Source organism: Hyla sarda, chromosome 4 (genome assembly GCF_029499605.1).
Source record: "Hyla sarda isolate aHylSar1 chromosome 4, aHylSar1.hap1, whole genome shotgun sequence".
In the NCBI taxonomy this organism is placed as follows: domain Eukaryota; kingdom Metazoa; phylum Chordata; class Amphibia; order Anura; family Hylidae; genus Hyla; species Hyla sarda.
The window spans coordinates 344,915,995-344,942,950 of NC_079192.1; the positions used below are offsets into that span (position 1 = coordinate 344,915,995).

The 26,956-nt window shown below is 44.6% G+C and overlaps 1 protein-coding gene across 1 annotated transcript in view; it reads right to left on the minus strand.

The window, feature by feature from the left end:
* LOC130267183 (A disintegrin and metalloproteinase with thrombospondin motifs 2-like) overlaps positions 1-26,956 on the minus strand; it is a 761,535-nt gene that overhangs the window by 197,627 nt on the left and 536,952 nt on the right. Inside the window, 2 exon segments of the mRNA XM_056516542.1 lie at positions 11,126-11,301; positions 12,913-13,058. Coding sequence (XP_056372517.1) covers positions 11,126-11,301; positions 12,913-13,058 — 322 coding nt within the window.

The following is a 26,956-nucleotide window of genomic DNA, read 5'->3' on the forward strand; positions in this document are numbered from 1 at the left end:
AGATGTTAATAAGATATTGATATTAAAATAGATGTAATATTAAAAAGCAACCACCTAAAATAAGGCTAAAAAATTTGGAAATGTCCAAAAATAAAATGCACAAATAAACAGAGAGCCTCCAAGGAGGTGGAGGACATCAGGAGGCGCTGGACACACTCGGAAGGTAGAATCAACTTTAATCACCCATCATGCAACGCGTTTCACAGATTATCTGCTTCATCAGGCATACTCAGGTGAGTAAAAGCACACTATATATAGGGAACTGGGTGGTTAGCCCTCCAGGTGAGCCAAGGAGGGAATTAACCCTCAAGGCTCCACTGGAGGGGAACCACCCAGTGTACAAAGATATACATACGAATAAACAACAAAGGGGGGAAATTTCACATGTGAACAATACATATAGAAGAGAACATGTATAAAAAGGTATATAAAAAAAATATATATATAAAAAAATAATATGTTCATATATACAGGAATGCAGGGATTATAAAACACCTAACTAACTAGCAACTATGTTCAATAAGGTAGAGTATTGCACCAAAGGCAACTAGTAGAGGACAATGATACTATTATACTATTAATATAAAACAAAATTATACATATTACCGGGCATTTTCTATTGTCTCGTTCAATCCTCCTGGAAATAAAGTACCTAAAGTAAAAATCCAAAATGACTCTCTATTGATCATTCTCTGAAATCTATTGCGGATGTAATCTGGAATGGTTTCAATAATGATTAATTTGATGCTATTAATATCTTTATTGTGTTTTAATGTAACATGACGTGAAACGCTATGGAGAAGAAAATTTCTGTTGATGTTTGACCTGTGTTTGTTCATGCGGGACCGCACGGCCTGAACCGTGCGGCCCACATATTGCATGCCACAAACATAGGTCAATAGGTATATGACGTATGAACTGTCACAATTATGGATACCTTTTATAGTGTAAGATAGTCCAGACTGGTTTGACTTGAAACTATTCGTACCCCCTGCAATCATGGGACAGCAAAGGCATCTCCCACGACTACAGGGGTATACCCCCGACGTCACATGGGGTGTAATATTATTTTTCACAGGTTGATCAAGGGGTTTTAAATGGCTGGGAGCCAGCAAATTGCGGAGATTGCTAGATCTCCGGAAAGTTACCCCAGGGTGTTGAGCAGTGGCGGATCCAGGGGGGGGGCAACGGGGCAATGCCCCCCCCCCCCCCAAGATTGCTGCCCCTATTATTGAGAAACAGGAGCTGTCCCCGGCTCCACTGTCCCCTCACCTTTCACACGCTGCTCCAGCTCCTGCTGCCCCTTTAAGAGAGGGAGCTGATGGACGCGGAAACTTAGTCCCTGCTCGTCCGACCCCTCCCCCGGCTGCTCACCGCAGAGCTGAAGTGAAGACACTGCCTGCCAGCTGTACAGCCTCTGCGGCCTGTATCCTCCATACCAGTGGAGCTCCGTCCAATCTGACAGTCTCTGATCTGCAGGGCGGCCATCAGAGGTGAGGAGGTCTGTAGTGAAGTCCCAGTGTCCGGGCATGTCAGTCACTACCTGTATACCAGTGACTGCTGTGCCCTCTCTGGCCTACTACATATAGTATATGCAGTATGGGCCAGTCATTGATATACAGTGATGTATTTCTCAAACAGGGTGCCTCCAGCTGTTGCAAAACTACAACTACCAGCATACCCAGACAGCCAACCAGAGTTGTAGTTTTGCAACAGCTGGAGGCACCCTAGTTGGGAAACACTGTGGGGCTATATACATCACCTGTGCTGTACCACTGCCCTGGCTGCTATAAATACATGCATGTATATAGTAGTCAAGGCTACAATTAATGTATATAGCCCCTCAGTGTTATGTCACTATATACCAATGTCTGTGCTGTGTTCTCTGCCCTGCCTGGCCCATATTACGTATATAATATATGTAGTATGGGCCAGTTCAGAGGACACACAGCACGTATATAGGGACATAATACTGCAGGACTATATACATCAGCTTATCTGTGCTGTACCCACTGCCTTGGCAGCTATGTATAGCCCCGCAGTGTTATGTCAGTATATGTCACTGTATGCCAATGTCTGTGCTGTGTTCTCTGCCCTGCCTGGCCCATATTACGTATATAATATATGTAGTATGTGTTAGCCAGTTCAGCACAGACATTCGTATATAGGGAAATAATACTGTTGGGCTATATACATCAGCTTCCCTGTGCTGTACCCACTGCCCTGGCAGCTATATTTATGCACATAAACATATATATAGTAGCCAGGGCAGTGGGTACAGCACAGCTGATGTATATAGTCCCGCAGTATTATGTCCCTTTTCTCACTGGCCTATACCAGCCTATACATGGGGACCAAAAAAGTGTAAAAAAAAAATGCATTTAAAAAAAAAAGTAATAAATGTGATTTACCCCTTGCCTAATAAAAGTTTGAATCACCCTTTGTTCCCCTTTTTTTCATGAAATAATGTAAGGAAAACCCTATACATAAACCCTAAACATATGTGGTAGCGCCACATGCACAAATGTGTGAACTAATAAAATTTAATAGTTAAGTTGCACACTGAAAGGTGAAAGCAAGAAAAAATATCAAAGTCCAGAAGTGCATATTTTTGGTCACTTCAATAACTAAAAAAAAAAAAAATCTAAAGAAAAATGGTTCCGACAAAAACAGATCACAGCACAAAAAATAAGCCCTCATATAGTCCTGTATGCGGAAGAAGAAAAGGGTTATAGGGGTGAGAAGAGGACACTTTAAAGCATACTCATTTAATGCCCCCTGTCATGTGCCACTCACTTATAATGCCCCCCCTGTCTTGTGCCCCTTACTTAAAATGCCCCCTGAGGGTGCAGGACAGGGAGCATTATAACATTACAGGGGCATTATATGTGAGGGGAACATTACAATGGCATTATATGTGAGCGGCACAGCACAGGGGGGCATTATATGCTAGGGGGACAGGACAGAGGTCATTATTATTATTATGAGGGAGAACAGGGTGGGTCATAGTTATATGTGGGGGCACAGGATGGGGCATTATTACTATATATGAGGGGCAGCGAGTATAAGGAATTTCTGGGGTAGTACGATTTTCATTAGCCACAATACATCACGGTATTGTATTCAGAGGGATATTTAGAGCGTACAGTGTGTTGTAGTAATATATTCAGAGGTTACAGTGTGTGGCAGTATTATATTCAGGGGGTACAGTGTGAGGCAGTATTATATTCAGGGGGTACAGTGTGTGGCAGTATTATATTCAGGGGGTACAGTGTGTTGTAGTAATATATTTAGAGGTTACAGTGTGTGGCAGTATTATATTCAGGGGTACAGTGTGAGGCAGTATTATATTCAGGGGGTACAGTGTGTGGCAGTATTATATTCAGGTGTACAGTGTGTGGCAGTATTATATTCAGGGGTAAAGTGTGTGGCAGTATTATATTTAGTGGGTACAGTGTGTGGCAGTAATATATTCAGGGGTACAGTGTGTGGCAGTATTATATTCATGGGTACAGTGTGTGGCAGTATTATATTCAGTGGGTACAGTGTGTGGCAGTAATATATTCAGTGGGTACAGTGTGTGGCAGTAATATATTCAGGGGTACAGTGTGTGGCAGTATTATATTTAGTGGGTACAGTGTGTGGCAGTAATATATTCAGGGGTACAGTGTGTGGCAGTATTCAGGGGGTACAGTGTGTGGCAGTATTATATTCAGGGGGTACAGTGTGTGGCAGCAGGGGTGTACCTAGAGCATTTGGCACCCGGGGCGGACCCTTTGTTTGGCACAACCCCCCCCCCACACACACACAAACACACGCACCCCCCCTTAATTACACCCCCTCCCTCCCCTCCCCCCAGGGGCAGACTGACAACACTCGGGGCCCCCGGACCAAAAAAAGGCAAGGTCCCCTGCTAGGCTCTGCAGCTCGTCAATCTTCTGCCACACTCCTATTCCACCCAAATCCCACACACAATAAACTAAAATTTATATATATAAGAAACACTTTAACGTAGGTAAATTTCCATGACCAATAATACTGGTATACAAGGAGTAAATATATACCACCACACAATAACTGGATAATACCGCCATACTGTACTGAATAATACCACTATACACAGACCAGTATACTATAAAGGATCTGTATAGAATATAAGTGATTATATACAGGACCATATGGTGGTAGATATCAGCTGTACACAGGATCTATATACCATATAAGTGATTACAGTTACATTTTGGGACTCACAATTACATATTTTCTGATCAGCAGCATCCTCTTTCCTTTTCTTCTCCGTCCGGTAAAGACCGCCATGTGGATCTCTTAACATCTGCAGGAAAAACATGTCAGACTCTGCATATATTCAGTGCCCTCCTCTACACAATCTTCCCATCTATAGGCCCACAAACTGTAATAATGCCCTCCTTGGTGTCCTGCACAGTAAAAGGGCAGGTAGGTAGGTAGCCAGGTAACCCCCTCTTTCCCATAGGTATATGCAGAGTTACACCCCCCCCTCTTTCCCATAGGTATATGCAGAGTTACACCCCCCCTCTTTCCCATAGGTATATGCAGAGTTACACCCCCCCTCTTTCCCATAGGTATATGCAGAGCTACACCCCCCCCCCCCCTCTTTCCCATAGGTATATTTAGGGCTGGGCGGTATACCGGTTCATACCGAATACCAAATTTTTGGGGCTGCACGATATGGATTTTCCCCCATACCGCAATACCGGTTGGGCCCCTCCCCCTCGGGAGGGGCCCCATCGGGGAACTAATCCTATGTTACCCGCCAGCACTGTTCTGCTCCCCCCAATTAATGATCAGCCCAGCGGGGTAATAGCACTCTTTGTTGGGGGCCGCCGGGCGCCGGAACTCTATACTGTACGCCAGTGGTCTCCAACCTGCAGACCTCCAGATGTTGCAAAACTACAACTCCCAGCATTCCCAGACAGCCGGCGATGGAACTCTCTGTACGCCAGTGGTCTCCAACCTGCGGACCTCCAGTTGTTGCAAAACTACAACTCCCAGCATGCCCGGACAGCCAACGGCTGTCCGGGCATGCTGGGAGTTGTAGTTTTGCAACAGCTGGAGGTCCGCAGGTTGGAGACCACTGCTGCACGCTGTATACCTATGCCCGGGCTGCAAAAGATACAGAAAATAAACTTAACTCACCCACGTCGGCCGCACGCTGGGGACGGGAATGCCAAACAGCCGTCAGCCTATCACCGGCCAGAGCGATGCCTCGCCTTGGCCAGTGATAGGCTGAGCCCACTGTCATGTATGAAGCCGGCTTCTTACATGACAGTGGGCTCAGCCTATCACTGGCAGGGTCGGGGCATCGCTCTGGCCGGTGATAGGCTGACGGCTGTCCGGCGTTCCCGTCCCCAGCGTGCGGCTGACGTGGGTGAGTTAAGTTTATTTTCTGTATCTTTTGCAGCCCGGGCATAGGTATACAGCGTACAGCAGTGGTCTCAAACCTGCGGACCTCCAGCTGTTGCAAAACTACAACTCCCAGCATGCCCGGACAGCCATGCTGGGAGTTGTAAATTTGCAACAACTGGAGGTCCGCAGGTTGGAGACCACTGGCGTACAGTGAGTTCCATTGCCGGAGGCCCCCAACAAAGAGGAGGAGGGCAGTGCTTGACATATGTGAGTAGTACCCCGCTGGGCTGATCATTAATTGGGGGGAGCAGAATAGCGCTGGCGGGTCACATGATTTTGGGAGGGGGGAATACCGTTATATACCGTGGAACCGCCGTAAGTTAAAAAAAATACCGTGATACACATATATGGTCATACCGCCCAGCCCTAGGTATATGCAGGGCACCCCCCCTCTCCCCCCTTCCCTATAGGTATATGCAGAGCACCCCCCTTCCCTATAGGTAAATGCAGAGCACCCCCCCCTCTCCCCCCTTCCCTATAGGTATATGCAGAGCACCCCCCTACCCTATAGGTATATGCAGAGCACCCCCCCCTCCCCCCTTCCCTATAGGTAAATGCACAGCACCCCCCCCTCTCCCCTATAGGTAAATTGAGAGCACCCCCTCCCCCCCTTCCCTTTAGGTAAATGCAGAGCACCCCCCCTCCCCCTATAGGTAAATGCAGAGCACCCCCCTCCCCCCTTCCCTATAGGTATATGCAAAGCAACCCCCCCCGTCCCTCTAGGTAAATGGAGAGCACCCCCCCCTCTCCCCCCCTTCCCTTTACGTAAATGCAGAGCACCCCTCCCCTCCCTATAGGTAAATGCAGAGCACCCCCCTCCCTCTCCCCCCTTCCCTATAGGTAAATGCAGAGCACCCCCCCCTCTCCCCCCCCCTTCCCTATTGGTAAATACAGAGCACCCCCCCTTCTCCCCCCTTCCCTATAGGTAAATGCAGAGCCCCCCCCCTCTTCCCCCTTTCCTATAGGTAAATGCAGAGAACCCCCCTCCCTCTCCCCCCCTTCCCTATAGGTAAATTCAGAGCAACCCCTCCCCCGCTCCCCCCCTTCCCTATAGGTAAATGCAGAGCACCCCCCCTTTCCTATAGGTAAATGCAGAGCGCACCCCCCCCTCCCCCCCTTCCCTATAGGTAAATGCAGAGCACCCCCCCTTTCCTATAGGTAAATGCAAAGCGCACCCCCCCTCTCCCCCCCTTCCCTATAGGTAAATGCAGAGCACCCCCCTCCCTTCCCTGTAGGTATATGCAAAGAAAAAAATGCTCACCTGACGTCCCACGCAGCGATCTCCTCAGCTGCAGGGCCCGCATCTTCTCCCCTCCACAGTACAGGCGCGGATGAGTGACGTCACCGGCGCCTGTACTGCGTGCTGCGTGGGGGCGGAGGTCACGTCTCCTCTGTGTAGCTGCAGATGCGGCTCACACAGAGGGGACGCCTTCTCCTGTATGTGCGTGTATCGCGCATACAGGAGAATGTAGCGCTGTCAGCTGGGGATCTGGGACGAGTGTCCCGGACCTTAGCAGCGGCGGCGGGTCAGTCCCTGGCACCCCCCTTGAGAGTGGCACCCGGGGAGGACCCCCCCCCCCCCCCCTTGGTACGCCACTGTGTGGCAGTATTATATTCAGTGGGTACAGTGTGTGGCAGTAATATATTCAGGGGTACAGTGTGTGGCAGTATTATATTCAGAGGGTACAGTGTGTGGCAGTATTATATTCAGTGGGTACAGTGAGTGGCAGTATTATATTCAGTGGGTACAATGTGTAAGAATTATATTCAGAGGGTACAGTGTGCCAGAATTATATTCAGAGGGTGTGTGCCAGTATTATATTCAAAGGATACAGTGTTTGGAAGGTTTCTAATAATAATTGTTTTCATATAGAGGATCAGAATGCGCTGACATAGTGAAGAGCCATCTGGGCGTCAAGTTCTGCAGTGAGAACATTTAGCTTGACCTGGCGGTATGTACCATCTGAATTAGATAAGGAAAGACTATAAAGAAAACGTCACCTGTAGTCACTGATATCATTGTATAGTGTCCTGACTGTCCCATCACTGGTAAGTTTTGCAGTAATGATGGGTGAAACAACAACTCCCAGCATCTCCTCACCACTACTTAGGTCATACTGGGAGTTGTTGTTTTAAATGGTAAAAACTTCTTTAGCCCTTTCCCATTCTGTGGTAATTGGTATATTTGATTATTATACTGGATACATTTAATAATATTGTAAGTTCCTTAAGCAACACCTTATTTTCTGTCCGCCAACGCAAAATTCTGTAATAGTGCCCCTCCCGAGACTAGACTCTGGATCCGCCCCTGCTGTAAACCCGCCCGTGTGAATGTACCCTGTACATTCACATGGGGGGGGCACCCCAAGGGGGGGGCACCCCAAACCTTCAGCTGTGGCAAAATGGCAACTCCCAGAATGCACTGACAGACCGTACATGCTGGGAGTTGTAGTTTTACAACAGCTGTAGGCACACTGGTGGGGAACCACTGAGTTATAAAACAGACTCTAGCTCAGTGATTCCAACCCATGTGCCTCCAGCTGTTGTAAGACTACAACTCCCAGCATGAACGGTCTGTCAGTGCACTCTGGGAGTTGTAGTTTTGCAACAGCTGGAGGCACACGGGTTGGAATCACTGAGTTAGGAAACAGACTCTAGCTCAGTGTTTCCAAACCAGTGTGCCTACAGCTGTTGCAAAACTACAATTCCCAGCATGCCCGTACAGTCAGGGATGCTGGGCGTGTAGTTCTGCAATATCTGGCCCTTCAGATGTTGCAGAACTACAACTCCCAGCATGCCTGGACAGTCTGGGCATGCTAGGAGTTGTAGTTATGCAACAACTGAGGAAGAACAGTGGCCTCCAAACTGTAGCCCTCCAGATGTTGCAAAACTACAACTCCAAGCATTCCCAGACTGTCCAGGCATGCTGGGAGTTGTAGTTCTGCAACATCTGAAGGGCCAGATATTGCAGAACTACACGCCCAGCATGCACTGACTGTCTGAGCATGCTGGGAGTTGTAGTTTTGCAACATCTGGAGGGCTACAGTTTGGAGACCACCATATAGTGGTCTCCAAACTTTGCCACTTCAGATATTGCAAAACTACAACTCCCAGCATGCTCAGACAGTCAGTGCATGCTGGGAGTTGTAGTTTTGCAACATCTGGAGGACCACAGTTTAGAGACCACTACACAGTGGTCTCCAAACTGTGACCCTCCAGATGTTGCAAAACTACAACTCCCAGCATGCCCAGACAGCCTTTGGCTGTCTGGGCATGCTGGGAGTTGTAGTTTTGCAGCTTTTAGAAGGCCACAGTGAAGATCACTTATCGCGATCTTCACTGCAGCCTTCTCAGCCGCACTTTCCGGCCGCGGCTCCTCCTGCTCGCGCCGCTTGTTCCTGCTGCCGCCGATGCCGGTCCGGGTAAGCCTGACCATGTCCCCCCCTCGCCGCCCTGTTCCCTCCGCTCTGTACCGACTTCGGTGGCAGTCAGCCTGACCGACCAATGGCAGGGGATAGGAGGGGGTGGCAACACTGCCACCTCGCTCCTATGCTTTAGGCTGGTCGGAGCTGTCTCTGACAGCTCCGATCAGTCTTATTTTCTGGGAGATCGGGTCACCAGTGACCCGATTTGCCCGGATCGTGGCAAATCGCAGGTCTGAATTGACCTGCGATTTGCTGCGATCGCCGATATGGGGGGGGGGTCTCAGGACCCCCCTAGGCATTGCCACGGGATGCCTGCTGATAGATATCAGCAGGCATCCCGGTCCGATCACCGCCCGGCGAGCGGCAGTGATCGGAAATACGGAGGGCGTATGGATACGCCCTCCGTCCTTAAGTGACGGGACGCGAGGGCGTATGCATACGCCCTCCGTCCCCAAGGAGTTAAACTTTCTTGATCAGTATTTGTCTTATAAATCTATCCTATTGTTTCAAGGACCAGGCTTGGGACCCCTGGAAACCTTTGAGGACCGATCTTTTTTGTGTTTATTCAGACTTTACATGTTGGGACATTTGGGTGTATATGCTCGTCTTCGGTTAACATCAAGCTTTGGTATAAAAAAAATAAAAAAATTTAGAGATGTATCCAAATTTTCTAACAGATTTCTGCCATTCTGTGCGAGTTACATAGTTAATACTGTTGAAAAAAGACGTATGTCCATCAAGTTCAACCAGGGAACAGAAAGGAAGGGGTATGGTTGGATGAAGGGGACGGGAGGTGATTTTATATTTCTGCATAAGCATTAACATTATATTGTTCTAGGAATGTATCTAACCCTGTTTTGAAGCTTTCAACTGTGACCAGTTCCTGAGTCAGACTGCTGTGACCAGTTCCAAAAGGCAGACTGTTGCGTAAATTCAAAGTTCTTACAGTAAAGAATGCTTGGCCCCCCTTGAGACTGAATATTTTCTTCTCCAGACGGAGGGAGTGCCCCCTTGTCCTTTGAGGTGGTTTAACCTGGGACAGTTTTTCCACATATTTTTTGTATGGGCCATTTATATACCTATATATATAGGTTGATCATATTCCCCTTAAACATCTCTTCGCAAGACTAAACAAATGTAATTCTTCTAATCTTTCCTCATAGCTAAGAAGTTCTATGCCACTTATTAGTTTAGTTGCGTGTCTCTGCACCCTTTCCAGCTCCACAACGTCCCATTTATGAACTGGTGCCCAAAACTGAACAGCATATTCCAGGTGAGACCGTACCAATGCTTTATAAATCGGTAGTATTATGTCCCTGTCCCTCGAGTGCATGCCTCATTTGATACATGACAATATCTTGCTGGCCTTAGAAGAAGCTGCCTGACATAGCATTGTGGGTGGACACGGGCTGTTCCAGGCTTCTTCTATATACATGCATATATCATTGCATGCAATGCCCTAATCAGGAACTGTACAGAGTGGGAACTGTCCAGAGTGTCTGCTCCAGTTCCTAAAACAGACAGAGGTGTCAGCAGAGAGCACTGTGGTCAGACTGGAAAGAACTACACAACTTCCTCTTTAGTATACAGCAGCTGATAAGCATTGAAAGGATTAAGATGTTAAATAGAAGTTATTTACAAATCTGTATCTGTAACTTTCTGGCACCAGTTGATTTTAAAAAAAAATTTCCTCCGGAGTACCCCTTTGAAATTGGTCAAGGTCTCAGTGCTGACACTCACTCAGATGGTTAGCAAAACATTGGCTCAGTTCAAAGTCTAACTATTAAGTGAATAAAGCCAATCTGCTGTAATCAGTTGGACAGCGTGCCAAGGCAGGGAGTGAAGCATGCAGCAGTATGCTTCATCCAGCTATAACTAACAATCTAAGGGAATCTCAGCACTTAGACCCCAGCAAATGTTTTTTAATTTTAATTACAATACTGCTTTAAAAGCACCTAAGGAATAACTCTTATTTTGACTTAAAGTAACACTATATGAAAATGCATAACTGACAGCCAAACATGGAAGATGAATATTTTTCTTATATCTTCGTATTAACCATTTTTAGGCTTATTATTCCCTTAAATATACATATATGATTTATCTATTCTATTCCTGAATTATAAGAATTAGATAAAAATTAGACAGGCAGTTCCATACTAATAAAGAAAACATGGGGATAATGTAGTGCATTTAGATAAAAAATAAAATAAAAATTTGATCTTAAAAGTTGTGCTAAATCAATCACACATTACCATCTGGATGTTCATATGGAATCCAGTGATGTTTAGAATTTTGATATTCAAAGAATGGGTCCCATTGCCGGCACTGTTCTTCTCTGAAGTCGTCAGAATCTTTGTCACACTCCTCAGTATTACAAAGCTCAAGTTCGTAGCTTGGTCCTGTGCAGGAACGACCTCCATTAGATGGGCTAAATATAAAACAGTATAAGTTTGAGTATTGCAGACAATTCCATATTATTCTTAAAGGGGTAACCCAGAAACAGCATCACTCTTGTCCTCCTTTTGTGTGTAGTATTGCAGCTCAGGTTCCCAGAAATAAATAACACTTAAGTTGTGATATCACCCACAACCTGAGGACAGGTGTGGTCTGTTTTTGGAAAAAAAAAAAAAAAAGCTACATTTTTTGACTTACCCTTCTAATAGATTTTTTGGTGTACTGAAGTCAAAAGTATGCTCTTTTTTTATTCATATAGGAAATAGGTTGTTTGACGAAAATGTTTATTTTACTACTGTGCCCACACTGCTTAATAAAACATTAAAAACTTTAGCTCTCCTTTGTCGCTACCTCGCAGCCTCCAATATTGGGGCGCTTTGTCTGCAGCTGGTGACACTGCTTTCCCCCAGAGCTGTTAATTGTAGTGTCTTTATCAGGGAAAACTGACAGTGCTGCTCACCAATCACTGGCTGGGAGGGGGAGTGATGGTGTGACGTTCTGTCTGCAGCTCCAGAGAAGCGGAGAAAAGCTGCAGACGGGCACTCTGATGCCGGAGGCTACAAGGGAGTGAAGAGGGTGAGTTAAAGTTTTTATTGTTTAAATAGGTAGTCTGGGCATGGTAGTAAAATTTCTCTGACAGGATAACCCAGGAACAAGAAGAAAAAAAAAAAAAAGACAGATCTGCATTGATAAGTACCTTATTCCAGGTCATTTTTTTCAGGCCTGTAAGTTGATCTCTAGTGATATGCCTAATCATTAAATGCAGCTAATGATGCAAACATTTAGGTTGCTCTTGTTAATCATTAAAAAAAATGAATAGCATGAACAGAGGGATGGCTGGTGAGGCAAAAGATTGGCAGTGGGGATGCAGAGTAGGATCTGTAAAGTAAGCAGTGTGTTGTACTGTATACTATTGCCAATACCAATTACCATTTTGCTGAATACTAACATCAAACAAGGAATATTATATCTTGCTTCAGTTAAAACTATAAGCATAACTAGACACTAGATTTATAGGGGATACTAGATTTATAGGGACAGAATGTTGATCCAGGGATTTATTCTGACTGCCATATTTGAAGTTTGGAAGGAATTTTTACCTCTAGTATGAGGATTTTTTGCCTTCCTCTGGATCAACTCAGCAGAGATTCAGTAGGGATATAGGTTAAACTTGATGGACACCGGTCTTTATTCAACCTTATAAACTATGTAAATATGTAAGTAACTAGAAATAAATATACAAATCATTTAATTAGGCTACATTTTTTAAGCATGAAGATAGGTATAGTTTTCAATTATTACTGTACAACTATGCACAGTGACTACTACTACTGCTTCTGCCAGTTTACTTGGGAAAGACAAAGAAGTATTACAAATGCATTTCATTTCATGGCCTGACTTTCTTTGACTTGAAAATAAGAAAGGCCAACAGAGCTGAAGGATCCCAACACTCTATGGCAGCTCCTCAATTCCATTGGTTGATGGGGATCAAAGCTCACATAACTCCATTTATGACACAGTATTACTATACTGAAAACATATCTGCTTCTGGCTATGTATAATATAAATGAAAAACAAAACTTACTGTGGATTGTCACAGCTTCTTGTTCTATATCTCACACCTGTGCCGCATGTTCGAGAACATGATCCAAATTTACTCCATTGCCCCCAATTTCCATCTTGCCGAAGATGTTCAGGAGTTAACCAAATGCAGTGACCTTTAAAGCAATGCTTATACAAAAATACAAAATAACATAGATTTTATTAAATAGACAAATAATATAAGTCTCTACTGTAATATGTTTATTAATTCACTTTATATATTATTGTATTGAAACCATCACTAATTAACATGGATGTAAGTTTACACTAAATTCTCTAAAAAATATTTAGCTAGATGATTGTTTTAAGGTTCTGTTCACATCAATTAATTTTTTTACATTATGTACATAAGTTGGGAAATTCTCCTGATGTACTTGTGGGAGTAAAGCCCTACTGTAAGCAACTATATGGCAGGAATAAAAGGTATATTGTGAGGTATACTTTTCATTGCAGTTGCCAACCGTATAGGAAAACGCACCAGGCTACACTCTTCTGTACAGTAAACTAAAACAACCTGTATCCCAATGTGCATACATCAAATGTACACACCAAACACATTTGATGGTGTTTAATATGGTTATATAATATTTTATTGGAATTTCTCACTATAATTAAATACATCCTGAGAAAGAAGAACATTGTCCTCAGCCAGAAACTCCTTTCTTTGAGCACATTAATATATTCCTCCAATGACAAGGTGCACAGAAAAAAAAGTGGCTCCATTACAAACCAACATTAAGGGCTTTTTTCCCCCACTTTGACCGCCCTTAAAGGGGTATTCCAGGCCAAAACTTTTTTTTATATATCAACTGGCTCCGGAAAGTTAAACAGATTTGTAAATTACTTCTATTAAAAAATCTTAATCCTTCCAATAGTTATTAGCTTCCGAAGTTGAGTTGCTGTTTTCTGTCTAACTGCTTTCTTATGACTCACGTCCCAGGAGCTGTGCAGCTCCTATGGGGATATTTTCCCATCATGCACAGCTCCCGGGACGTGACATCATCATTGAGCAGTTAGACAGAAAACTTCAGAAGCTAATAACTATTGGAAGGATTAAGATTTTTTAATAGAAGTAATTTACAAATCTGTTTAACTTTCCGGAGCCAGTTGATATATATAAAAAAGTTTTTGCCTGGAATACCACTTTAACATCTGTTATTGTAACAAAGCCTAACCGAAGTCATAACGGGCAAAGAGAATCACATTCACTTGAATGAGATTCCTCTAAGGTCCGTTTTAACTCCAGTTATTGCGGCCGAAGATAGCGGGAGAAAAAGACGGCGTATGCACAAAGTTTTTTCTTGCTTTATTCCTAACTGACAAATGTAGCCTTAAATGACCAACTTTTCTAAAAAAGACCACAGTTAACACTAACCACTATTAAAAACACAAGATGCCATATAGCAGTACTATAATGTTGTTTAACCCCTTAACGACGCCGGACGTCAATGTACGTCCTGGTGAGCTGGTAACGCACCAGGACGTACATTTACGTCCTATGCATAACCACAAGCATCGGAGTGATGCTCGGGTCATGCGTGGCAGGTCCCGGCTGCTGATAGCAGCCAGGGAACCGCCGGTAACGGCGGATGTCCACCATTAACCCCTCAGATGCCATGATCAATAAAGATCACAGCATCTGCAGCATCACGGTCATTAAAATGGATCGCCCGCAGCGCTGCAGTGGCAATGCGATCATCCAGACGGCAGACAGAGGTCCCCTCTGCTGCCTTCCATGGGTCTTCTGCTCTGGTCTGCGATCGAGCAGACCAGAGCAGAAGATGACCGATAACACTGATCAGTGCTATTTCCTATGCATAGCACTGAACAGTATTAGCAATTGAATGATTGCTATAAATAGTCCCCATGGGGACTATTAAAGTGTAAAAAAAGGTAAGTAAAAAAAAAGTTTTACAAAAAAAAAAATGTGAAAACCCCCCCCAATAAAAACATAAATTGTCCCATTTTCCCTATTTCACCCCCAAAAAGTGTAAAAAGAAATATTTTATATACATATTTGGTATCGCCCCAGGCGAAAAAATTCGAACTATTAAAATAAAATGTTAAGGATACCATACGGTGAACGGCGTGAAAGTAAAAAAAAAGTCCAAAATAGCTGCTTTTTTTTTATAACATTTTATTCCCCCCCCCCCCAAAAAAAAGAGTGTTAAAAGTTTGATATAAGCAAATATGGTATCAATAAAAAGTACAGATCATAGCCCAAAAAATTAGCCCTCATACCGCCGCTTATACAGAAAAATGAAAAAGTTATAGGTCTTCAAAATAGGGGGATTTTCAATGTACTAATTTGGTTTAAAAGTTAGCGATTTTTTTAAAGTGCAACAGTAATAGAAAAGTATGTTATCATGGGTATCATTTTAAAAGTATTGACCCAAAGAATAAAGAACACGTCATTTTTACCGTAAATTGTACGGCGTGAAAACGAAACCTTCCAAAACTTGCAAAATTGCGTTTTTCTTTTGAATTTCCCCACATTACCGTATTTTTCGCCGTATAAGACGCACTTTTTCTTCCCCAAAACGTGGGGGGAAAAGTTGGTGCGTCTTATACGGCGAATATACGCCCGAGGCTGCTGCGGGCTAGAGCGGGAAGTCAGCTGTAAGTACAGAGGCTGCGGCGGTGCGGTACAGCGCTGACTACCCGCTCCCCACCTGCAGCAGCCTCATGACCGCCGGTGAATTTTTCCCCTCACACCGGCTATGTTTATTGCCCTATGCCTGGAACATACAGTTCCGGGTGCCGGGCAAGTGAATTACTAATAACTGTATACTAAAAACCAGGGGACCTCCAGCTGTTCTGAAACTACAACTACCAGCATGCCCGGACCGGCAAAGGCTGTCTGGGCATGCTGGTAGTTGTAGTTTCACAACAGCTGGAGGCCCCCTGGTTTTAATATACAGTATTAGTTTTTACCTGCTCTGGCCGGCCCCCGCCTGCAGCCGCACACAGGAGCCGGCCCGGGCAGATAAAATCATAGGTTTTCCTATGCCGGACATCCCTATGTCCCGAAAAATCTTTTCGGGACATAAGGATGTTCGCGGGTCACTCACCATTCCCCGGCCGATGCGCGTCCTCCTCCGGTCCTCCTGCAGTCTTCCTGCGATCCTCTGCCTCTCTATGGTTGTACGCACGGGACCTCAGTGACGTCCCGTGCGTACAACCATAGAGGCGCCGGAGGACCGGAGGAAGACGCACGCCGACCGGGGCCTGGTGAGTGACCGGCGGTGTGTAATCTTCAGCGTTCCGGTCACCGCTCCTCCGGTCCCGGCACCTACTGCTATGGTCCATAGGCCATAGCAGTAGATGTGACACTGGGCCAGAGGAGCGGTGACCGGATCACTGTGGGGGCAGCACACAGAGATACAGCCTCCAGCCATACACTGTATATGGCTTGAAGCTGTATGTCTGTGGGGGGGAGCTGCCTACTATTGCGGGGGAACTATACTGCCAGCCATTGTGGGGGAACTATACTGCCAGCCATTGTGGGGGAACTATACTGCCAGCCATTGTGGGGGAACTATACTGCCAGCCATTGTGGGGGAACTATACTGCCAGCCATTGTGGGGGAACTATACTGCCAGCCATTGTGGGGGAACTATACTGCCAACCATTGTGGGGGAACTATACTGCCAACCATTGTGGGGGAACTATACTGCCAACCATTGTGGGGGAACTATACTGCCAACCATTGTGGGGGAACTATACTGCCAACCATTGTGGGGGAACTATACTGCCAACCATTGTGGAGGGTGGGGAGCTGCCTACCATTTTGGAGGGGGGGGGGGAGCTGCCTACCATTGTGGGGGAACTATACTGCCAACCATTGTGGGGGGGAGCTGCCAGTGCCTACCATTGTGGGGGAACTATACTGCCAACTATTGTGGGGAAACTATACTGCCAACCATTGTGGGGGAACTATACAGCCAACTATTGTGGGGGAACTATACTGCCAACCATTGTGGGGGGGAGGGGGGAGGAGCTGCCTACCATTGTGGGGGAACTATACTGCCAATCATTGTGGGGGGGAGGGGGAAGGAGCTGCCTACTGTTGTGGGGGAACTATACTGCCAACTATTGTGGGGGAACTATACTGATATAAAATATTTTACTACAGTATTTGGTTCAGAATCTTTTTTTTTCTAGATTTTCCTCCTTTAAAATTGGGTGCGTCTTATATGCCGGAGCGTCTTATATGGCGAAAAATACGGTAATAGTATTTTTTTGGTTGTGCCATACATTTTATGGTAAAGTGAGTGATGGCATTACAACGGACAACAGGTTGCGCAAAAAACAAGCCCTCATACTAGTCTGTGGATGAAAATATGAAAGATTTTTTGAAGGCGAGGAGGAAAAAAAAACCTTAACCCCTTAAGGACGCAGGGTCTTTCCATTTTTGCATTTTCATTTTTTCCTCATCACCTTCTAAAAATTAATTGTGCGACAAAATGAAAGAAAAAATTTCATTTTGTAACTTTTGGGGGCTTCCGTTTCTACGCAGTGCATTTTTCGGTAAAAATAACACATCATCTTTTACTCTGTAGGTCCAAATAGTTAAAATGATACCCTACTTATATAGGTTGGATATTGTCGTACTTCAAAAAAAAATCATAACTACATGCAGGAAATTTTATGTTAAAATATTCTCATCTTCTAACCCCTATAACTTTTTTATTTTTCCGCGTACGGGACTCATTTTTTGCGCAGTGATCTAAAATTTTTATCGGTACCATTTTTGTATTGATTGGACTTTTTGATAGCTTTTTATTCATTTTTTCATGATATAAAAAGTGACCAAAAATACACTATTTGGGACTTTGGAATTTTTTTGCGCATACGCCATTGACGATTAACGATATTAACGATTAATTAACAATATATTTTTATAGGTCAGACATTTCTGCACGCGGTGATACCACATATGTTTATTTTTATTTGCACAGGTTTTTTTTTTTATGGGAAAAGGGGGGTGATTCAAACTTTTATTAGGGAAGGGGTTAAATGACCTTTGTTTTTTTTTTCACTTTTTTTTTGCAGTGCTATAGCTCCCATAGGGACCTAGAGCACTGCACACACTGATCTCCTATGCTGATCCCTGCAAAGCCATAGCTTTGCACGGATCAGTGAGATAGGGGCTCGATTGCTCAAGCCTGTAGCTCAGGCTTGGAGCAATCAATTGACAATCAGACGCCGCAGAGACAGGTAAGGAGACCTCCACTTGCGTCCTAGCTGATCAGGACATCGCGATTTTATCGCGATGTCCCGATCAGCTAGGACACAAGTGGAGGTCTCCTTAACCTGTCTCTGCGGCGTCTGATCCCGACTGAGCTGGCGGGAAGCGTTTACTTTCGCTTTCAGACGCGGCGGTCAACTTTGATCGCCACGTCTGAAGGGTTAACAGCGTGCGGCACAACGATCGATGCCGTGCGCTGTTAGCCCAGGGTCCCGGCTATGATGTTAAGGCCCAAATGGGCTGAGTCCTTAAGGGGCTAATAAGAAAAAAAATCAAACCTTTATAACCGTACAGAAAAAAAATTATTATAGACCATGTGAATATCTACATTACACTTTCTCAGCATATATATATATATATATATATATATGGTACGTTCACACTACATAATTACCATGGAATCATCAGTGCGAATGGGTCTTCTACGAGCAATTTCAGCGGCGGACTATCCTGAGGCTGAAATTGTTGCGCACAAAGAAGGAACATGTTCTGCGAGCTCTTCATAGCAGTAAATGGTGACGGCGTAGGGCAGCACGGTCCTACGCTGGCGGCGGCTGCCAGACCATCTCCACTCGCTGAATTCAGTGAGCAGAGATTCTGCTTCAATTATGTAGTGTGAACGTACCTTTATCACAACTTGGCACCCACTGCATAACTGCAAAGAGGTCATTGCATAAAAACACACTGTATAGTAACTAAAGTGTAAAGTAAAATGGGTGTAACATTAAAACAAACTACAAAAATAGATTTATAATTAAAATTGTCTTAAAAAAATATTCCATAGGTGTTCAATATTTTGTACACAATGCACAATACTACTTCTCAATACTTTTTTTTACGATACAAGCTTAGAGATATAGGATCTGAATTTAGGGACAAAAAAATTGTTGAAAATTCACAATCGAAACATGTAAAACTAAAATTCTCAGTGATTCGTGGTCCTAGACCAATTAATTTTAGAAAATTGACCAAAATATGTTTGCACTCTCTGACAGGTAAACTATCAGGGAGCTTTTGGCCCAGTTATTATGCCAGAAAAAAATTGGAGAGTAGCACATTTAAGCAATTTCTAAGCCATTTTAAAGATGTAATTGGCCCTGTCGTTCAATGGAAGTTAACCCCTTGAAAAAACAGAAAAACTTTGGTAGCAGATTTTACATTCTGATTCTGTACCCTCTGGCATTCTGGCAAGGGGGTTTCTGAGCAAATATGCTTGCCTCCTGCTGTGCCCCTAATAGTCTGTAACAAAATTGCAGTTTTCTTATAAGTTTCCGCCCGCAAATATACATTTTCTGGTTTCACTGTACATTTTATGAAAAAATGAAAGGTGTCATGACAAAGTACATGGGTCTGTAGGTGAAAAGATAAAACAGTTAGGTATTTTAAAAGGAGAGTAGTAAAAAAAAAAAAAAAAACGCAAAAATGAAAATTGGCCTGGTCCTTAAATGGGCACTGTCACCAACTTTTTTTTATGATATGTTGTAGTACTTATGTACTACAACATATCTCTAATATACTTTTGGTTTAATTTACATTTGAAAACCAGCCACTAGGGGTCTCCCTCCTAGTGGCCAGCTGCAGCCTGGCGTGACGTCACGCCTGAAAAAGGACTGATTTTGGCCTGGCAATCAGTCCTTTTTCAGTTAGGCTGCATTCGCTTCCTGCCTGTCAATCAGACAGGCAGGGAGCGAGCGCATTGGCTCCCCGGCCACTGGCAGGGAGGCCACTCCTCCTGCACATCGCCGCCGCCGCTGCTGCTGTCCCTGCACGTCCGCTGCCGGACTCTGCAGTAAGTGTAATGAGGGAACAGGGTATGCGGGAGGGGGGTTTGTGATGGAGGGAATGGGGTATGCGGGGGGTGGGGGGATTGTGATGGAGGGAACGGGGTATGGGGGGGACTTCCGCCCTTAGTTCATCTACACAGGGTGCCTCCAGCTGTTTCAATACTACAACTCCTAGCATGCCCTGACAGCCAATAGATGTCAGGGCAAGCTGGGTGTTGTAGTGGTGAAACAGCTGGAGGCACCCTGTGTAGATGAACTAAGGGCGGAAGTCCCCCCTAGCAGGCATCCGTGACGTGGTGCCTGCTGGGGAAGTCTGCCTGGTAGTGAGCACACTGCCAGGCAGACAAAAGGCATTTTTAATATAGTAAAAATAAAAATTAAAAGCAGGGAGGGGGTTAGGGATAGATTGGCAATAGGCAGGGACAGAAAAAAAAAATAGGATGGTGGGAGCTACCCTTTAAGATGTACTCACACCCTAGACATCTTATCCCCTATTCAAAGGATAGTGGATAAGATGTCTGATCGCGGGGGTCCCGCCGCTGGGGACCCCCACATTATTGCATGCGGTACCCACCTGTGTTCTCACCGGAACCACTGGAGGGTCTGAGTAGCGACTCCGGGAACGGAAGTCCGTGACGTCAGGACTCCGCCTCCGTGTGACGTCATGCCCGTCCCCTCAATGCAAGTCTATGGGAGGGGGCATGATGTCACACAGGGGCGGAGTCCTGACGTCATGGACTTCCGTTCCCGGAGTCACGACTCAGACCCTCCAGCGGTTCCGGTGAGAACACAGGTGGGTGCCGCATGTAATCCTTTGGATTGGAGATAAGATGTCTACGGTGGGAGTACCCCTTTAACCCCTTAAGGACCAGGCCATTTTATACCTTAAGGACCAGAGCGTTTTTTGCAATTCTGACCACTGTCACTTTAAACATTAATAACTCTGGAATGCTTTTAGTTATCATTCTGATTCCGAGATTGTTTTTTCGTGACATATTCTACTTTAACTTAGTGGTAAAATTTTATGGTAACTTGCATCCTTTCTTGGTGAAAAATCCCAAAATTTGATGAAAAAAATGAAAATTTTGCATTTTTCTAACTTTGAAGCTCTCTGCTTGTAAGGAAAATGGATATTCAAAATATATTTTTTTGGGGTTCACATATACAATATGTCTACTTTATGTTTGCATCATAAAATTTATGAGTTTTTACTTTTGGAAGACACCATAGGGCTTCAAAGTTCAGTAGCAATTTGGAAATTTTTCACAAAATTTTCAAACTCACTATTTTTCAGGGACCAGTTCAGTTTTGAAGTGGATTTGAAGAGTCTTCATATTAGAAATACCCCATAAAAGACCCCATTATAAAAACTACACCCCCTAAAGTATTCAAAAAAACATTCAGTAAGTGTATTAACCCTTTAGGTGTTTCACAGGAATAGCAGCAAAGTGAAGGAGAAAATTCAAAATCTTCATTTTTTACACTCGCATGTTCTTGTAGACCCAATTTTTGAATTTTTGCAAGGGATAAAAAGGAAAAAATTTTTACTTATATTTGAAACCCAATTTCTCTCGAGTAAGCACATACCTCATATGTCTATGTTAATTGTTCGGCGGGCGCAGTAGAGGGCTCAGAAGGGAAGGAGCGACAAATGGTTTTTGGGGGGCATGCCGCATTTAGGAAGCCCCTTTGGTGCCAGGACAGCAAAAAAAAACCACATGGCATACCATTTTGGAAACTAGACCCCTCAGGGAACGTAACAAGGGGTAAAGTGAACCTTAATACCCTACAGGTGATTCACGACTTTTGCATATGTAAAAAAAATATATTTTTTTTTTACCTAAAATGCTTGGTTTCCCAAAAATTTTACATTTTTAAAAACGGTAATAGCAGAAAATACCCCCCAAAATTTGAAGCCCAATTTCTCCCGATACAGAAAACACCTCGCATGGGGGTGAAAAGTGCTCTGCTGGTGCACTACAGGTCTCAGAAGAGAAGGAGTCACATTTGGCTTTTTGAAAGCAAATTTTGCTCTGGGGGCATGCCGCATTTAGGAAGCCCCTATGGTGCCAGAACAGCAAAAAAAAACCACATGGCATACCATTTTGGAAACTAGACCCCTCGGGGAACGTAACAAGGGGTAATGTGAACCTTAATACCCTACAGGTGTTTCACGACTTTTGCATATGTAAAAAAATATATATTTTTTTTTACCTAAAATGCTTGGTTTCCCAAAATTTTTACAATTTTAAAAAGGGTAATAGCAGAAAATACCCCCCAAAATTTGAAGCCCAATTTCTCCCGATTCAGAAAACACCCCATATGGGTGTGAAAAGTGCTCTGCTGGCGCACTACAGGTCTCAGAAGAGAAGGAGTCACATTTGGCTTTTTGAAAGTGAATTTTGCTCTGGGGGCATGCCGCATTTAGGAAGCCCCTATGGTGCCAGGACAGCAAAAAAAAAACACATGGCATACCATTTTGGAAACTAGACCCCTCGGGGAACGTAACAAGGGGTAATGTGAACCTTAATACCCTACAGGTGTTTCACGACTTTTGCATATGTAAAAAAATATATTTTTTTTTACCTAAAATGCTTGGTTTCCCAAAATTTTTACAATTTTAAAAAGGGTAATAGCAGAAAATACCCCCCAAAATTTGAAGCCCAATTTCTCCCGATTCAGAAAACACCCCATATGGGTGTGAAAAGTGCTCTGCTGGCGCACTACAGGTCTCAGAAGAGAAGGAGTCACATTTGGCTTTTTGAAAGCGAATTTTGCTCTGGGGGCATGCCGCATTTAGGAAGCCCCTATGGTGCCAGGACAGCAAAAAAAAAACACATGGCATACTATTTTGGAAACTAGACCCCTCGGGGAACGTAACAAGGGGTAATTTGAACCTTAATACCCTACAGGTGTTTCACGACTTTTGCATATGTAAAAAAATATATATATTTTTTACCTAAAATGCTTGTTTTCCCAAAAATTTTACATTTTTTAAAAGGGTAATAGCAGAAAATACCCCCCAAAATTTGAAGCCCAATTTCTCCCGAGTACGGCGATACCCCATATGTGGCCCTAAACTGTTGCCTTGAAATACGACAGGGCTCCAAAGTGAGAGCGCCATGCGCATTTGAGGCCTAAATTAGGGACTTGCATAGGGGTGGACATAGGGGTATTCTACGCCAGTGATTCCCAAACAGGGTGCCTCCAGCTGTTGTAAAACTCCCAGCATGCCTGGACAGTCAACGGCTATCTGGCAATACTGGGAGTAGTTGTTTTGCAACAGCTGGAGGCTCCGTTTTGGAAACAGTGGCGTACCAGACGTTTTTCATTTTTATTGGGGAGGGGGGTTGTATAGGGGTATGTGTATATGTAGTGTTTTTTACTTTTTATTTTATTTTGTGTTAGTGTAGTGTAGTGTTTTTAGGGTACAGTCGCACGGGCGGGGGGTTCACAGTAGTTTCTCGCTGGCAGTTTGAGCTACGGCAGAAAATTTGACGCAGCTCAAACTTGCAGCCGGATACTTACTGTAATCCTCCGCCCATGTGAGTGTACCCTGTACGTTCACATTGGGGGGGGAACATCCAGCTGTTGCAAAACTACAACTCCCAGCATGTACGGTTTATCAGTGCATGCTGGGAGTTGTAGTTTTGCAACCGCTGGAGGCTCCGTTCTGGAAACAGTGGCGTACCAGACGTTTTTCATTTTTATTGGGGAGGGGGGCTGTGTAGGGGTATGTGTATATGTAGTGTTTTTTACTTTTTATTTTATTGTGTGTTAGTGTAGTGTTTTCAGGGTACAGTCGCACAGGCAGGGGGGTTCACAGTAGTTTCTCGCTGGCAGTTTGAGCTGCGGCAGAAATTTTGCCGTACCTCAAACTTGCAGCCGGATACTAACTGTAATCCTCCGCCCGTGTGAGTGTACCCTGTACGTTCACATTGGGGGGGGAACATCCAGCTGTTGCAAAACTACAACTCCCAGCATGTACGGTTTATCAGTGCATGCTGGGAGTTGTAGTTTTGCAACAGCTGGAGGCACACTGGTTGTGAAACACCGAGTTTGGTAACAAACTCAGTGTTTTGCAACCAGTGTGCCTTCAGCTGTTGCAAAAGCTACAACCCCCAGCATGTACGGACAGCGGAAGGGCATGCTGGGTGTTGTAGTTATGCAACAGATGGAGGCATACTACTTTGGCTGGGGATGCTGGGGATTGTAGTTATGCAACAGCTGGAGACACACTGGTTTACTACTTAACTCAGTGTGCCTTCAGCTGTTGCAAAACTACAACTCTCAGCAGTCACCGACAGCCAATGGGCATGCTGGGAGTTGTAGTTATGCAACCACCAGATGCACCACTACAACTCCCAGCATGCACTTTAGCTGATTGTGCAAGCTGGGAGTTGTAGTTACACAACAGCTGAAGGTACACTTTTCCATAGAAAGAATGTGCCTCCAGCTGTTGCAAAACTACAAGTCCCAGCATGCCCATAAGGGCATGCTGGGAGTTGTGGTGGTCTGCCTCCTGCTGTTGCATAACTACAGCTCCCAGCATGCCCTTTTTGCATGCTGGGAGCTGTTGCTAAGCAACAGCAGGAGGCTGTCACTCACCTCCAACGATCCAGCAGCACAGGTCAGTCCCTCGTCGTCTCCGCCGCCGCTGCTCCTGGGGCCCCGATCCCAACAGGGACGCCGGGGATCGGGGTCCCCAGCACCGGGGGTCGTCTTCCCGCACCCGCTCACGTCCTCCGGAAGAGGGGCGGAGCGGGTTGCGGGAGTGACACCCGCAGCAGGCGCCCTGATTGGTCGGCCGGTAATCCGGCCGACGAATCAGGGCGATCGTGAGGTGGCACCAGTGCCACCTCACCCCTGCTGGCTCTGGCTGTTCGTGGCCGTCTCTGACGGCCCCGATCAGCCAATAATTCCGGGTCACCGGGTCACTGGAGACCCGATTGACCCGGAATCCGCCGCAGATCGCTGGACTGAATTGTCCAGCGATCTGCGGCCATCGCCGACATGGGGGGTCATAATGACCCCCCTGGGCGATATGCCCCGATGCCTGCTGAACGATTTCAGCAGGCATCGGGGACCGGCTCCGCTCCAGATGGTTGCGGGGGGCCGGTAAAACACATGACGTTCTCATACGTCATGTGTCCTTAAGGACTCGGAAATGGAGACGTATGAGAACGTCATGTGTCCTTAAGGGGTTAAAGGAGTTTTCCAGGATTTTTTTTTATTTGATTACCGTATGCTACAGGGACTGTAAAGTTAGTGTAGTTCATAATATAGTGTCTGTACCTATCGCTTGGTGGGAGAGAAATCAATCTGCAACTAATGCAACAGCTGTAGGCACCCTGACTGAAAAACACAGGTCTTTTAAATAGATGCAGCTCATTTATGTTTCAATGGGTGGGGTGGTGGCTGATGTGTGGGAGGGAGGAAAATGGAATTATGGGATTTGTAGGCCAAGAAGAAAACTCAAAAAGGAAATACCAGTTCACCAAAAGCTAGCCAGTGTTATGGTAATCTCACAACATAGCCATTTAGCCAGAAGACAAGCACAGATCCTTCCTAAGCATGTCCATTACTGTCTGTCAGGTACGTACCAAAATCACCTTATGGTGGATAACCCATTTAAGGTCAAAATGGGCTTCATCCTTAATCCCTTGAGGACGCAGCTCATTATTACCTTAAGGACGCAGCCCTTTTTTGCAATTCTGACCACTGTCACTTTAAGCATTAATACCTTTGGGATGCTTTTACCTTTCATTCTGATTCAGAGACTGTTTTTTTGTTACATAGTCACTTAGTGGTAAATTTTCATCATTATTTGCATCCTTTTTCGGTGAAAATCCCCAAATTTAGTGAAAATTTAGCATTTTTCGAACTTTGAAACTCTCTGCTTGTAAGGAAAATGGATATTTCCTTACAATATGTCTACTTTATGTTTGCATCATAAAGTTGACATGTTTTTACTTTTTGAAGACATCAGAGGGATTCAAAGTATTGCAGCAATTTTCACGAAAATGTCAAAATCTGAATTTGTCAGGGACCAGTTAAGTTTGAAGTGGGTTTGAGGGGCCTTTCTGTGAGAAATACCCCATGAATGACCCCATTATAGAAACTGTACCCCTCAAAGTATTCAAAATGACATTCAGAAAGTTTGTTAACCCTTTAGGTGTTTCACAAGAATAGCAGAAAAGTGGAGGAGAAAAATCTAAATCTGCATTTTTTACACTAAAATGTTCTTGTAGACCCATATTTTTTTTTTTTTTTTTACAAGGGGTAAAAGGAGAAAAAGCCCCCAAAAATTTGTAACCCAATTTCTCTCGAGTAAGGAAATACCTCATATGTGGATGTATAGTACTTTATGGGTGCACTAGAGGGCTCAGAAAGGAAGGAGCGACAATATGATTCTAAAGAGCGAAATTTACGGAAATGGTTTTTGCGGGAAATGTCTCATTTAGGAAGCCCCCATGATGCCAGAACAGCGAAAAACACCCCACATGGCACAATATTTGGGAAACTACACCCCTCAAGGAACATAACAAGGGGTACAGTGAGCCTTAACACCCACAGGTGTTTGACAACTTTGCGTTGAAGTTGGACGTGAAAATATTTTTTTTTTTCTAAAATGCTAATGTTACCCGACATTTTTCACTTTCACAAGGGGTAATAGGTGAAAATGTCCCCCAAAATATGAAACCCCATTTCTCTTGAGTAAGGAAATATATCATATGTGGATGAAAAGTGATCTGCGGGTGCATTAGAGGGCTCAGAAGGGAAGGAGTGACATTGGGCTTTTGGAAAGCAAATTTTGTTGAAATGGTTTTTGGGGGGGCATGTCTCATTAGGAAGCCCTCTCAAGGAACGTAACAAGGGGTGCAGTGAGCATTTACACCCCACTGGCGTTTGACAGATCTTTGTAACAGTGGGCTGTCCAAATTAAGAATTATATTTTTCATTTTCATGAACCACTGGTCCAAAAATCTGTC